General features: G+C 44.8%; 3 protein-coding genes and 1 long non-coding RNA gene across 4 annotated transcripts; 2 read left to right on the top strand and 2 right to left on the bottom strand.

Annotated features, from left to right (window-relative positions):
• Positions 1-89: 89 nt before the first annotated feature.
• Positions 90-3,158, bottom strand: LOC107304850 (zinc finger BED domain-containing protein RICESLEEPER 4-like). The gene is made up of 2 exons (XM_015840646.2): positions 3,086-3,158; positions 90-2,332 (listed from the first exon to the last, which is right to left on the bottom strand). The coding sequence occupies exon 2, from the start codon at positions 2,320-2,322 to the stop codon at positions 289-291; it is 2,034 nt and encodes a 677-aa protein (XP_015696132.2). The 5' UTR covers positions 2,323-2,332; positions 3,086-3,158; the 3' UTR covers positions 90-288.
• Positions 3,159-7,005: 3,847 nt separating this feature from the next.
• On the bottom strand, positions 7,006-8,736 carry LOC107305014. Its single transcript, XR_001551118.1, has 3 exons — positions 8,484-8,736; positions 7,665-7,916; positions 7,006-7,434 (listed from the first exon to the last, which is right to left on the bottom strand). It is a non-coding gene; the product is annotated as an uncharacterized LOC107305014 (long non-coding RNA).
• A 447-nt stretch (positions 8,737-9,183) lies between these two features.
• Positions 9,184-9,950, top strand: LOC102704857. Its single transcript, XM_006645882.1, has 2 exons — positions 9,184-9,613; positions 9,919-9,950. Exons 1-2 carry the CDS (start codon positions 9,184-9,186, stop codon positions 9,948-9,950), a joined length of 462 nt encoding a protein of 153 aa, XP_006645945.1.
• An 869-nt stretch (positions 9,951-10,819) lies between these two features.
• LOC121053305 lies at positions 10,820-11,641 on the top strand. Its single transcript, XM_040520087.1, has 2 exons — positions 10,820-10,993; positions 11,092-11,641. Exons 1-2 carry the CDS (start codon positions 10,820-10,822, stop codon positions 11,425-11,427), a joined length of 510 nt encoding a protein of 169 aa, XP_040376021.1. The 3' UTR covers positions 11,428-11,641.
• Positions 11,642-13,571: the final 1,930 nt, after the last annotated feature.

Raw genomic sequence — 13,571 nt, 5'->3', positions numbered from 1 at the left:
ATATGATTTTTAAAACAACTTTTCTATAATTTTTTTTAAAAAATACACCGTTTATTAGTTTGGGAAGCGTGCATGTGAAAAATGAGTGGCTTGGTTGGTGCAGAACGTCGGCCCTATTGGAAAATCAAGTTGTATTTTTCAAAATTTCCGACCTCCCAATAGAACAATCAAACTCGAACGAACAGCTCTAGACGGACTACACTGTTGATTTCACAAAGCTCTACATAAATAAATACTTGTATAATAATGATGTGGCGTGCCTGGCTGGCTTCACATGACGAATTGATTTCACGGCGAATACAGGAGCCAGTCCTTGGCGCAGAAAAGAGCCTCCACGAGCTGAGGCTGCAGCGAGCTCCGGTAGTCGTCAAGCGTCCTGCCGCCGCCGCCGTTCCCGGCTAAGAAAACCGAGCTGCCGACGCCGGCCGTGGACATCGGGATGGCCAACACGTCCCGTGCCATCCTCGACAGCGTCGGGTACCTGCCCGTGTTGCCCTGCCACCATCTCACGACGTCGAATCCCGGGGTGCGCTGGACGAGCGCCTCCTCCAGGTAGAGCTCCAGGTCGTGCTTCGAGGGCGGCTGGACCATCGCGGTGACCTCCGACAGGTACATGTCGAAATCCTCGAGTCCGGCGTCGGCCGTCGACGACGGGGCTAAGGTCTCGACGGCAGGCAGGCCGTCGTCGGCCGCTGGCACTGGATCGATGTAGACCGGCGAGAGCGGGAGCGGCTGCGCGACGTACTCCCTGTAGAGCTCCAGGACAGCGTCGTGTACGACCTTGACATACTTTGCTGCATCTGTTGGGCCGTAGATTTTGGAATAGGTGAACTCGACTATCTTCATCTTGAAGCGGGGGTCCATGGCGACGGCGATGGCCAGGACGACGTTGCAGTCCTTCCAGTACCGGTCGAATCTCTCGTGGGCGCCGATGGCCATGCCACGGACAACGGCATCTTCGTGGGCTGTGCCATCCTGGAGCTCTTGCTGAAGAAGACATGCTTCGTGGAAGAAGATGTTTGCAGTTGGGTTTCCTTCCTCCGTTATGATCTTAACTGCAGACGTGTACATCGTCTTCAAGAAACCGCAGGCAGCCTTGGCTTTCTCCCAGTCCTCCGTCGAAGGCGCTGTACTGTAGCTGTCGTAGCAGGACTCCATCAGGGTGAACACCTGCCTGTACTCCAGAGCAGCCAGCAGCATCAGATAAGTGGTGTTCCACTCGGTTGTAACATCCAGGCACAGGATATTGTCACCAGAGATCTTTAGTTGATGGGCAATCTCAACAAACCTCCTCTCGTGGGCACTGTCAGCTTTTATGAACTTCATGCTTTCACGGATGAGGTAGACGACGTTGTGAGCCGAAGCAAGGACATCGTGTGCAACTGCATTCAGAATGTTGGCATAGCACCGCACAACAAACAGCTGGCCCTTAAGCATGAGAACGTTGTCACCTGAGAGATGGTTTATCAGGTTTGCGCTATAGATATCGTGCGACGAGCAATCGTGCTCCAAGGTGATGGTGAATAGTTTGTCCTCCATGTTCCACCCAGAAAGGCCTTTGGTGATGACTTTGCTAACTGCGTCCTCTGAGTTAGGCCATGGTGCCATCATGAAGTTGAGCATTCTTCTGTGCAGCCTCCACTCTGAATCAAAGAACTGGGCAGCAACCGAGATGTACCCAAGAGTTTGGCTTGTAGTCACTGACCCTACAGTGAGGCCGATCCTTCCAGGAATATTTCCAAGCGCCTGCTGCAGGTTATCCCTTTCCCTGTGATAAATAGCATACACCTCTGCCTCCATTGTATCAATATTGACCATCTTGAAACTGGGCTGGATGCTGTCAACGAAAGATAGGAAGGCTGGCTGCTGAACAATGTGAAGTGGGTAGTCATTCAGAATGATCATCTTCGCCAGCTGTGAGTAACTACGTTCTTGGTCAAATGGAGCATTAGCATTACTAATGCTATATCTGTAGCGCCTGCTCTTCTGCTGATCTTTCAACCCACGACACCATTCCGCGATGTGCCTCGTGAGATGGCTAGTGCCTGAATTTTTTGATCCCGAGCTGTACGCTAAGGATTGATCGCAGTGAATGCAGCTTGCTCGTTTGCACCCCTCGGAGACATCTACAAGAGTGAAGTGTTCCCAGATTGCCGACTTTCTCTTCTGGCCTCTTGGACCCGCCGTTGGTTTCGTCTCGTCACGAACAACCAGCTCGTTAGCATGGGGCATCTCGTTGCTGTGGACCATATTGGTATAGCCATGGCCATTCATCATCACATTGTCGTTACTGATCAGGGGGTCTGGTACCATCTCATCCATGCGGAGAAGCCTGTCATTTAAAATGTTGGTGCAAACAAAACAGATGTCAGATATCAGTGCAGTCAAATAAGAACAGTAATCAGTTTTTGCCCTTGATGCCACAATAGTCACAAAAGGCACAATAGAAATCGTGACCAAATCTGACTGTTGTGCCGGATAATAAACAAAATCATCACAAACTTAATTTTTCAAATGCGGTTCAGAAAACATCAATTAGATCAGTGTCTCTAAAATTGAAAAGTGCTTGTCAGAACAATCAAACATATTAGGCACGCAAATGCAAGATCTTCTTTCCCATTGGGATCACAATGACAATTATACTGATAGATTATTACAGATCCAAAAAGCCACAGTGATCGCTCCGTTGCAGAAACTTCGATCCACACGTTTAAATCTTTTTCAGAAAATATAATGCACATACAAATGCATCGGCGCCGAGGCAAAATCTGCGCAATGTGCTACGAACTAACCGCGTTCAAGTGATAAAACGTACAATCGCAAACTCCCTCACACGAGGTAAATAACTCTGTTCAGATCTCGCAACTCCATCAAACTAGTGTGGCAGATGACAGAGCTACCGAACAAACCGATCTCATCTCACGCAGGAAAAAAAGATGGGAAAAAGAACAGTAAACTTGAAGAACATAACCAAAAAACCCAGCAATTTCCGCAGAAAAAATACGATGAAAAAAAAGCATCCAACCAAGAGCGGAGAACACTATCGAACAACAACAACAACAATGAAGCGCGGATGATCGCTTACCGGAGCAATATTCCGCCCTAGGGAAGCATGAGCACGAGTGCACGGCGACGCTATAAAATCAACCAATGCCACCCCCCACCCGCACAAACAGCGGCGGCGCCCACTATCCTTTAGGAAAGAAACGACGCTCCTCCTCCTCATCCTCCTCCCCACATCACGCGTTCTCACCATCGATCACACACGATCGACCAGCCAAGAAACCCAAACCCCTAAAGCACAAGCACACGGAAACGCCCCCACCACCACCAAAACCCCTCGACGCTAGAACTCGTCGACCAAGAGAAGAAGAAGAAGAAGACCAGAGGAGAGAGCCGCACGCACGCACGCACGAGCAAGGGGGGGGTGGGGTGGGAGGATCACCTCACCTGGGAGCAGCAGCGGCCGAGGTCGCGGGCTCGGCTGGACTCGGCCCAGCAAGGAAGAGAAAAGGCGTGGCCGGGACGGACGGGGCGCTCACAAAACCCTAGCGAGAACGATCCGCGTCCCGGATTTCTTTTGGTCCTCTTCGCGGTGGCGGTGGCGGTGGCGGGGTGGCGGCGCGCGGGCTTTAATGGGCTCGTCGGCACGGCCCGTGCCACCCCACGCGTCGATGCGTGCGGCTGCAGGTGGGGCCACCACCCCCCGTGTCTCTCTATACATGTCTATTTCGGTCGTGTTACGAGCGGATTGCTCCTTCTGGTATCGGTTTCTGTGTTGGATTAGGGCTCTTTGTTTGTCGTTCAAACATGTGCTATATACGTTTTACGGACGGTATGTTATTTAAGGATATAAGTAGAGTACAAATCTTGTATCGCCGATGTACTGTGGAAGTAGTGTTTCGTGTGTTTTGAAGGAAACTCGAGAATATGTTGTGCCATATATGTTGTTGGAAATCAATTCCGCGTGAAGCAGCCTGTTTATATAGTACAAATTGACGAAAATCTTTATGTTTTAAGTAGGCCATAGTCCCAGGTGCAAAATAAAATCTTTATGTTTTAACGAGACCATAGTCATATGTGAATAATACTAAGGGTACATATAAAAGGCTCTAATTGTTGTCTCTATCGCTATATGCTCATTGACGTAGAAGAGAGACGATAGGATAGAGAAAATTGGTTGTTTTGCATGAAGTCAGCAAAACATCGACTCTTGGCACATAAAAGAAGAAGATAACCATAAAATTTGCTTTATATGTGTGTTGACTCTAATTAGGGACGCTGGTTAAATGGAATGCAAACGAGTAATTAATTAGTATAGAGGCAGCTTGATAGGTTGTGCTTTATACGAAGAGTTTTTTCTACTGACGTGGTTTGAAATAAATCCCATAATAGGTTCTACTATTGAACATGCTCTAATGACAATGGTTTAAACCTCGGTGACTCGCGGCTATCTAACACGGCATCACCATACATTTAATTTAATATATTTTTATCACTCTACAATACAACAAACAAACAGCATGGTAACTATTGCAATGTCGTAAGAGGCGTAACTCCTTTTTAATATGAAAAAAACTAATTAGTGTAGTTGTGCTGGTAGCACATGCTTTCATTCCTCCACATGTTTTTCCTTTTCTTTTTCCATAGATAAGCATGCCCAATTCTGAACAACGGAACCCATGTGAGAAACTTTAGCAAGTGGGCCAAGTGGGTTTTTGAGGTGATTTTTTGTTTGGGCTCACATTATTTTGGAAATATGTATTCATTTTTTAAGACACAATTTTGAATAATTTTTAAAACTTTCTACTAAAAATTTTAAAACTTTCTCAGATTTCTGAAATTTTTAAATCAATATTTGAAACAATCAACTCTAATTTAAAACTTTAAAAGCCATGCTCTCAAATTTATAACTTTCAACACAAACGTCAACACTTTATACTGAAAATTTTAAAAATCTACCCACGATTTGAAACTTTCAGCTCTAATTTTAAAAATTTCTACTAAAAGACTGGAAAAACTCTACCAATATATTTTTTTGGGATTTCAACTGAATCTTTCAAACTCTAAGTTCAGATATTTATTTATTATTTGTTATTGAAAGTATCAGTTTTTCGATAGAACGTTATTTATTATGATATAAATCAACGATAGAAGTTGATTAACCGGAGAGACCGATGGCCTTCAATACTAATGCAACCTGAAATGGAATTGACAAAGGCCCACTATACTTGCGAGCGACTTAGTGGTTCCCTATTTACCTCAACACAGCCACTCCTTTCATGTGGAACTGTGGAAGTAGAGTAGTAGTTTTAGTTTTTAGGGAATTCAATCATCTTTGTAGCAATGGAAAATTATGTTTAACTAGTAGTCATGCCTATATTTTCTTAAATGCTTACTAGTAGTGTATTAGATATGTAATGCCTAATCACTTACCAATACTCGGAAAACTGCATACCAAATATAATATCAAAAAGTATCACCTAGTATATCGATACTTACGTAGAAATAGAAGGAATCCCGTTCAAATAAGAAAGGATTTCATAGTTCGATCTGAGTATGATATGACCTTGTTTACCCTTACCCATTCTAGGGTCTCCGAGTTTTGCTTAATCATTACTACGTTGTCCGTGCCAGATAACTAAACCTTATTCCCTCCACGCCGGATGTGGCCTAGATTAGTTTATAGGCCAGATAAATAAAGCTATCTATTGCCTATTTTATACTTAGCATGATACATTATCCATCAATACATATAAACATGAGTATAATTGTTACCTACCTGGGGTTTTAGACACATAAAAAAACCTTGCTCTTATTGCATTTCCATGTGTATCTTGATATCAACCGAAATCTATATCCAGTTATCCACGATACCTTGGGCATCTCTTCGGTACATTTTACTGATAGTATTATACTATCAGTAGAAAAATGTATCTTTGTACTTTATTAATTACGTGATTAGCAGTATTTTGTAATTATATTTTTTCAATAAAGATCACAATAAAATAACGATATTATCCCTTCATATTTCTACTGCCCCTAATATTATTGGTAGTATAATTTAATTATAATCGTCTGATAAAAATAGATCAACAGTATGGATTAAATTATACTACTAGTAAAATGCACCAGAGTCACCCCTGATACCTTAGTTAGGATCTTACCCATCGACACTTAGGCTTAACATTCAACACAAAGATTTGATTGAATCATGGATGCTCGGTATAAGCAACTTCTTTCAGTTTTCTCATTTACCTCTCCTACATAACCATCTTTTAACGTAATTTCTATTGTTGGGTATCCCTCGGCTGCAGTGGCGTATCCAGGATTTTTATTTGGGTGGTCCAACTTATATAACTTTGTAATTATCACAAATATAATATATATTATATATATAATAACAAAATAAATTGATCAAAAATATTTTTTACATATGTTAATAAATAATAATGTTCTTTTATATTTGCTACATATATAGATATATACACTTAAGATTTTTTTTGGGTGGTCCCGGGACTACCCTCTGTCTCCGCACTGCTCGGATGTTACTGTTTTAGGTAAGAATAAAATGTAAGTATCTTTTGTATATGCTTTATGCTTATAAGTTAATATTTGATTTTGTGGTTTTTCATCGTAGTTTGCTTTCTAGCATCGTTTTTGTTTTCAAATCGCTAAGAACATGCATACAGATGTTTACCCATAAATTATTTTTAATCGTTAATAAGTAGTTTTGCTTATACTTATAAAAAGCAAAATACAAAAAGATGCAGTAAATAAACTACATACGATGTTATATATCATCCTATAGATATATAGATGCCGAGGTGAATAACAATGGCTCAATATTCCAATCTTGAGGGGCCTTCAGCATTGCATTTAACATTGTTTGCTATCATGGGGTGCCTCAACAAGAGCAAACTTAATTATCCTTTTAATAATTTTTCATTTGTCGTCTATGAAATGACATGTGATACATAAATAACCCAACTTTTGCCTTGATGTCCACATGTCAGTCGTGAGGGAAAGCCTAGAATTTAATCCACTCAAAAGCCCTCGTAAGGTTATCTTTTGGTTCTCATACTCACTGATACAATCAGCCTTTATTGTATTTCTTGTGACAAACTTAAAACATGGATTTAAACTATCCACAAAACTTTTAAACTTGGGGTATTCAACAAAGATAAAGGGTAGCTCATGAGTGACAATTAGCTCCAAAAGCTTTTTCCAAGAAACTTCGTGATCAAATCTTCAATTTTTAAGGGAATCAACACATGTACCAAATAATTTTAGTTGAGAACACATTTGATCCAATCTAGCTTTACCCTCACAACTTGCTAAATGTCTACGACAACTACTAGTGCCAACATCTCATGTTGCCTTAAGCACTTTGCCACAATGAACACACTGAGCTTCCACAACCATCTCTCCCTCCTGTATGGGATCAAAATCATTCCATACAATTGATGTCAATTTTGTGTCTTTTTGTTCTAGATAAAGAACCTAATTATTTAAAATAAATATATATTAACACAACATAATAACTCAATGTATAATAAATGTGTCAATTACATGAATAAATACCAATTTTTTGTATAAACAAAAAATGTAGTAGAATCCTCTATTTTTGACCATTGAAGATTACTTTGGAAAGAAATACTTACGACGTCTAAGCCTCATCGCTTCATCAGAAGAAGACGAAGGGGACCTCTCTTGTGTTGCAGATGGGGGATAATGCCCTTGTGGTAGATGTTGACCTTAGGATAGGTGACATCATGATCTGAATACCTAGAGATCTCACAATTCTTATGACAGGTGATTTTAGCCGCTTTGTTGCTGATGACTTTTTTTTAACTTTTTTTGGCATTTGAGGTACTTGAGGACAATACCCCTCCTTGAGCTACCATAGACAATACCTACAGCAGTAAACAAAAATTGACATGGTCAATAAATTAACTAGGTAATTAGGCATGCCACCAACTCAAGCTACAATGATGGAGGATATAATCAGAATGGATCAAGATTTATAAATAAAATCACTAGTCTAGATTCTACAATAAATTGAATAAACATGTGTCTTTCCTCCTTCATTGAGAAAATAAGAACGTGCCTTCTTCCAAGATGCAACTGAGAATATATTACTATTGACAGTATTATGTATATACAGTCTCCACACTCAACAGGTAAAAAGTACCCCTTAATCTGCCTAATTAGAACCAAAGCATCTATATAAATATGCATCTCTACACATTAATTACATCGTCATAATTAATCTGCCTAATTAGTACGCACGGTTCTGCACCAAAACAATGTAATCTCCATGCCAGCAATGCGCGCACATTCTCAGGGGCAGGAACATTTTACTAAATGTAGCATTAGATTAGTATAAAGGCTCATGTATACTCTGAAGTATTGAACTCTAACTAAGAAAAACAGAGGCTGCTGCCACCAATAGTCAAGGGTAAAAGAAATCAAGAATTCACATGAGTAGAAGACGATGCGATTGATGCAAGCAGTGAAACAATAGGCAGAGTAGATGCAGAAATCACGGCCGGGTGCGGAGGTCTCTTAGAAGACATATGGATACAACGTTAGGAGGCATCGATGGAGGAAGTGTTTGGATCCAGCGATGGTGGCGGAGGGTTGCGAGACCACAGGGAGCGCAGGAGGAGGCGGCGTCGAATCCATGGCGACGACGGCCAAGGTTCATGTCGTCGATGTCAATGATACCGAACACATTCTCCTCGTCTCCTCTCTATCCGTGCCAATGCAATCTAGTGGGCTATTTTGGTGCCGCTGGGGAGATGTGGGCTGCCGCTTAAGCCCACTTCCTATTTAGTGGGGTTTGTGTAAATTTTCAAGTGGGCCAATAGTGTGCAAGATCAGCGGCCTTGTGGCGTGGCCTACCCCACTTACAGGCTTAGAGGTGATGGTGTATTCTACGAAATGTTGTATCTTTGAGGTATGAAGTGTTTATTCGCATTCAATGCATGGTATATCGAGCAGATATGCAAGTAATGAATGTGAGTATATATCTATCTAGCGTATTAAATAGTGGTGAATGTGAGTATATATCTATCTAGCGTATTAAATAGTGGTGTATCTCACAGATATACAATAGATGTAGATACCAATTTAATTAATGACTTACACACGGCAGCATTTAATTTCCACAATGCCACTATGGACGTACGTCGCCTACATAAACCCTGCAAGCATCCCAGTACTGATCACCACCACAAAAACAACTTGCATCACCAAGCAAGAAAGAAGCTAGGGAGAGAGGGGCATGGCGGCGAGGCGAGCCCTGGTCCTGGGTGCGTCGTTGTTGGTCGGCCTGGCCGTGGCGGCGGCGGCCGTGCGGGCCGATCCCGGGGCGGGCGCGAGCAGGACCGGCAGGACATGATCGGGGAGTGCAAGAAGTACGAGGGGTGGCCGGCGGAGCCCAAGGTGGAGCCGTCGGAGGCGTGCTGCGCCGTGTGGCAGAGGGCCAACATCCCCTGCCTCTGCGCCGGCGTCACCGAGGAGAAGGAGAAGGTGTGGTGCATGGAGAAGGTCGTCTACGTCGCCAAGTTCTGCAAGAAGCCCCTCCAGCCTGGCTACCAGTGCGGAAGTAAGTTTACTTTCTCAGATATTTTCTGATTGACGCACTTGACTTTTCAATTTATTTAGTTCATCATTTATCTTATTAAAATTTTATCGAAATATACAAAATTACAAATAATATTTAAAATTATTTTAGTAATAAATTAAATTATAAAAAATAATCAATAATTGTATATTTTTTAAAAAAACGAAGAGACAAGTATAGATTCAAAGATCACGGACGTCAATAAAAAAATAAGAGGGGAATAACACAGAGATATATACCTTGAGCGATGCATGATAATTCTATTGTTTTTTTTTATGGTTTTGCAGGCTACACCGTTCCTCCGGTCCTGGGGCAGTAAACGGCAGCTGCTAATGTTTTCCTTTTTGATGGTGATAGGACAAGTGCTCGGATTAGTTTCTCTGTCTCATGCATGCACAATTAATGTAACTTTTGTGGCTTGTTGTGAGCATGTGAAAACGCTCAGCATTAATAAAAATAAAACCTTTTTCTAGCACTGTTTGATTGCTTTATTACTTAACCTTTGTTTTGTTTATATATTACCGTGGAGCTCTTACCTGGAAGTTTTGGGTGGGACTATTCAAAATGAGGTCTTCTCTCCCCCTCTCTAATCCCTTCCAGCCTCCTCCTCTCTCCCCGACGATAGAGCTTGGGCGGCTATGGGTGGACCTCACCGTCGACGGATCGGCTCTGATATACACGGCGTATCGACCTCGGGCATTGGCAGAGCGAGCCTGACCAGTAGGGAATGGAGCTCCGGCTATGGCGGACCGACCTTTGGCAGCGGCGGGTTGACCTCACCGGCGACGAGCGACCTCAACGGCAGTGACAGGCCGACCTTGGCGTCTTTCTAACAAGGACATTTGTGGCCTCTCGAGGGCGCGCTTGTCCCTGCGTGTCTGTGCGGGGATACGGTGCATGGCGAGGTATCTAGACCAAGTCCATAATGGTGGGCCAGAGCCATACGACGTATCAGATCACTGTACATGCGCAGATGCGCTCAACAGAAAGGAGACTGACAACATCACAGACGGCTGCTGCTCCCGCGTTGTCCGTACTCCAACCAACCTGCACAAGGAGCAGAGACTTGTTCCCTCCCCGGAGAACAGCATCAACACCAGCGCACGCCACCGTCGAGCGGCGAGGCAGACTGGGCCGGCGTTCGGTGCTCCGTTCCTAGAACAAGCGGCAGCGCAGCGCGCGTCTCCCATGGCCGAGGAGGACACCCTGGCGCTATCTCTCGTCAGCCAGCGCTCGCCGGGGACGGCCGTGGAGGCGGAGTCCGAGCGGCCGGCGACGGGGGACGCCGAGCGCGCGCGCCGCCGGACCATGTCCAGGCTCTACGCCGAGCTGGGCGCGCTGCTCCCCAACCTCCCCCCGGGCGTGAGTTCGGTTCCCCTGCTCCTTGCCGGGTCTCCCTTTTGGTGTTCGCTCCACGCGACGGATGGTTCGGTCGTGCTCACGCCGCGCGAGATGTGCAGGCGTCGACGACGCAGATCGTGGAGGAGGCCACCGCGTGCGTGCGGGAGCTGCGGGAGAAGACGGCGGAGCTCGAGGCGTACAGCGCTGTGGCGGCCGCGCTCGACGGCGCCGACGTCGTCGCGTCCGGGCAGACGTGCTGCTTCGCCGTTCGGCTGCGGGCGGCCAGGCCGGGGGCGCTGACGCGCGTGCTCGAGGTGTTCCAGCGGCACGGCGTTCCCGTCCTCGCCGCCACCGTGGCACGCCACGGCGAGGAGACCGCGGTCACCGTCACCGCGGCGGCGGCGACGCATCGAGTCCTGGAGACGATCAAGGCGGAGATCATCTGCGCCGTTTGATGTGTTGATTTGCACCTTCGTTTTGGTCCCTCTTACAAAATTTTGGGTACATGAAAAGAATAGTAGATGAACACAACTGGATGTCTGAATCCTTACTTTACTTACTTGCACTGTCTGGTTAAGATTTTAGAATACATATATTTTTGGTTTGTTAATTTTTTTCACTTATGAGGAGCAAAGATATTCAAAATCATGTTTATGACAATAAATTACATACGTGCAAAAAAGATATGGTGAAGCATATATATACAATTATTTCAATAAATAAAAATATTTGTCCGGCGAAAAGCTATGAGTTCTTATGCATATCTGAAACTCCTTCCCAAATGCATAGTGAATGGGCAAAATGTTTTCCATTTCAACCCTTATCTTTTCTATATCTGCTCATACAATTAATTGCAATATGTACAGTGAAAGATTTTGTTCAATGCCGATTTATATGTAAACGTAGAAAATACGAGCAGTAAGCATGGGGAGGACCGGCAGCCATGGCCCTAGGTTGTGCAGTGAGCGAGCAGGCGGGCGCAGCTAGAGATGGCAACGGAGAATTTAATGTCAGGGATCACCACCGCGTCACCCTCCCTACGGTGATAAAATTTCCTCGTCCCCATTCCCGTCAACCACGATGGTTTCCTCAGGCCCATGCCGCACTAGCTGAGGGAGTGGGTGGTCGGCCGAGGGGCATAGGCCGGTAGTCAGGCACCAGTGGGCACGCACAGCGCACTGGTAGGCCGCGAGCAGGTGGTGAAGGCCGGAAGATCTAGGGCGGTGTCATCGGTGTCGGTGGGCGGTGGAGAGGGCGGCGCACGGAGGCCAACAGAGGAGGGCAACGGGCGGAGTTAGGTGGAGACATGGACTGGATAGGGTTCTTGAGTAGGGTTTTGCTTTATATATCATGGTTATTGGGCATTTTGGGACCAAACCATATATAAAGTCTATATTTGGTCCCTAAACAGTGTAAACGGGTCACCACATGGAACAAGGACGGGGAGATGTGCACATCCCGCCCCAGCTATCTCTGATGGGGATGAATTTCGGAGCATTTGTCCCCATGGATGATAGACATCAACCATCCCCTGTCTCCTAATGGGTGAATTCACCACGAAAAATTAGTGATTGAGTCCCATTGCCATCTCTAGGCACAACATACTAGGGAGGGGGTTGGCTAGGCTACGACGGATGTGTGAGCTATTTTGACCTCTCACGAGAAAGGAGGAGGCCTGCTGGACCGGTCAAGTTGGGCCCCACCGAGGTGGGCCAAGGAGATGACCTGCTCATGGGAGAGGAGAGGAGGCTGGGCTGGGATGGGTTGGCTCGGCTGGTGGGCTGGCCTAGTGGTTGGGGAGGAGAGAAAGACAATGAAAAAGATAGGGGAAAGGAAAAGAAGAAAAAAGAGAAGGAAAAGGGAAGGGAAAAATGATCCAGTAGTATATTATTTCACAAAACAAATTTACATCCCCATGTTTTACTTTTCGAAAGTCTAGTCTAGAAAAAAATAGGATGTTACACCCTTGGAGAGATTATGGTTGTACTGTTGTAGGATTCCATTGAATGCATCTTGTGTCTCTTGAGAAAGACATTAATTGGCTCGTCTCATTCCTGCTAATGGGACGGTGATGGGATTGCCAGCGCCGGAAGTGGGTGGGCAACCCACAGGGTCCTATTAACCGTGTATAAGCTGCACGTCAAAGGGGCAAACAAAGCCATCGACTGTCAATAAATCTTTGATCAGGCCCACCAACCAATGGTCGGTGATTGCACTAGGGATGATGATGGTTATAGGACTGATGGGACCAAGCAGATCGCCTCCCTATTTTTCACACCTGCTACGGGTATCTTCATGTCACAATTAATATTGCGACGTGGGGTACACGATGTCAAGCATCACTCTACCTAGCACTGCACGTTCCTAGCATTAACTGCAGTAGGTGAGGGAGGTCTGAGCGTCATAGGCCTCCTAAGCATAGTACACAAACCTGAACCGACGATCTACTCAAAGACCGTCCATGCAATCTAATCGATAAATAACCGCTAGTTTTGTTTTGATACCTGGCCGATTTATTGGTGAACCGTCGGTTTTCTAAAATCAAAATAGTTTTTAAATTTGTCCTCTGACAATATTTCATTGTGAATTTATTATAATT

Source organism: Oryza brachyantha, chromosome 1 (genome assembly GCF_000231095.2).
Source record: "Oryza brachyantha chromosome 1, ObraRS2, whole genome shotgun sequence".
In the NCBI taxonomy this organism is placed as follows: Eukaryota; Viridiplantae; Streptophyta; class Magnoliopsida; order Poales; family Poaceae; genus Oryza; species Oryza brachyantha.
The sequence above is the reverse complement of the archived record's forward strand: the minus strand, read 5'-3'. Positions and strand labels throughout refer to the sequence as shown.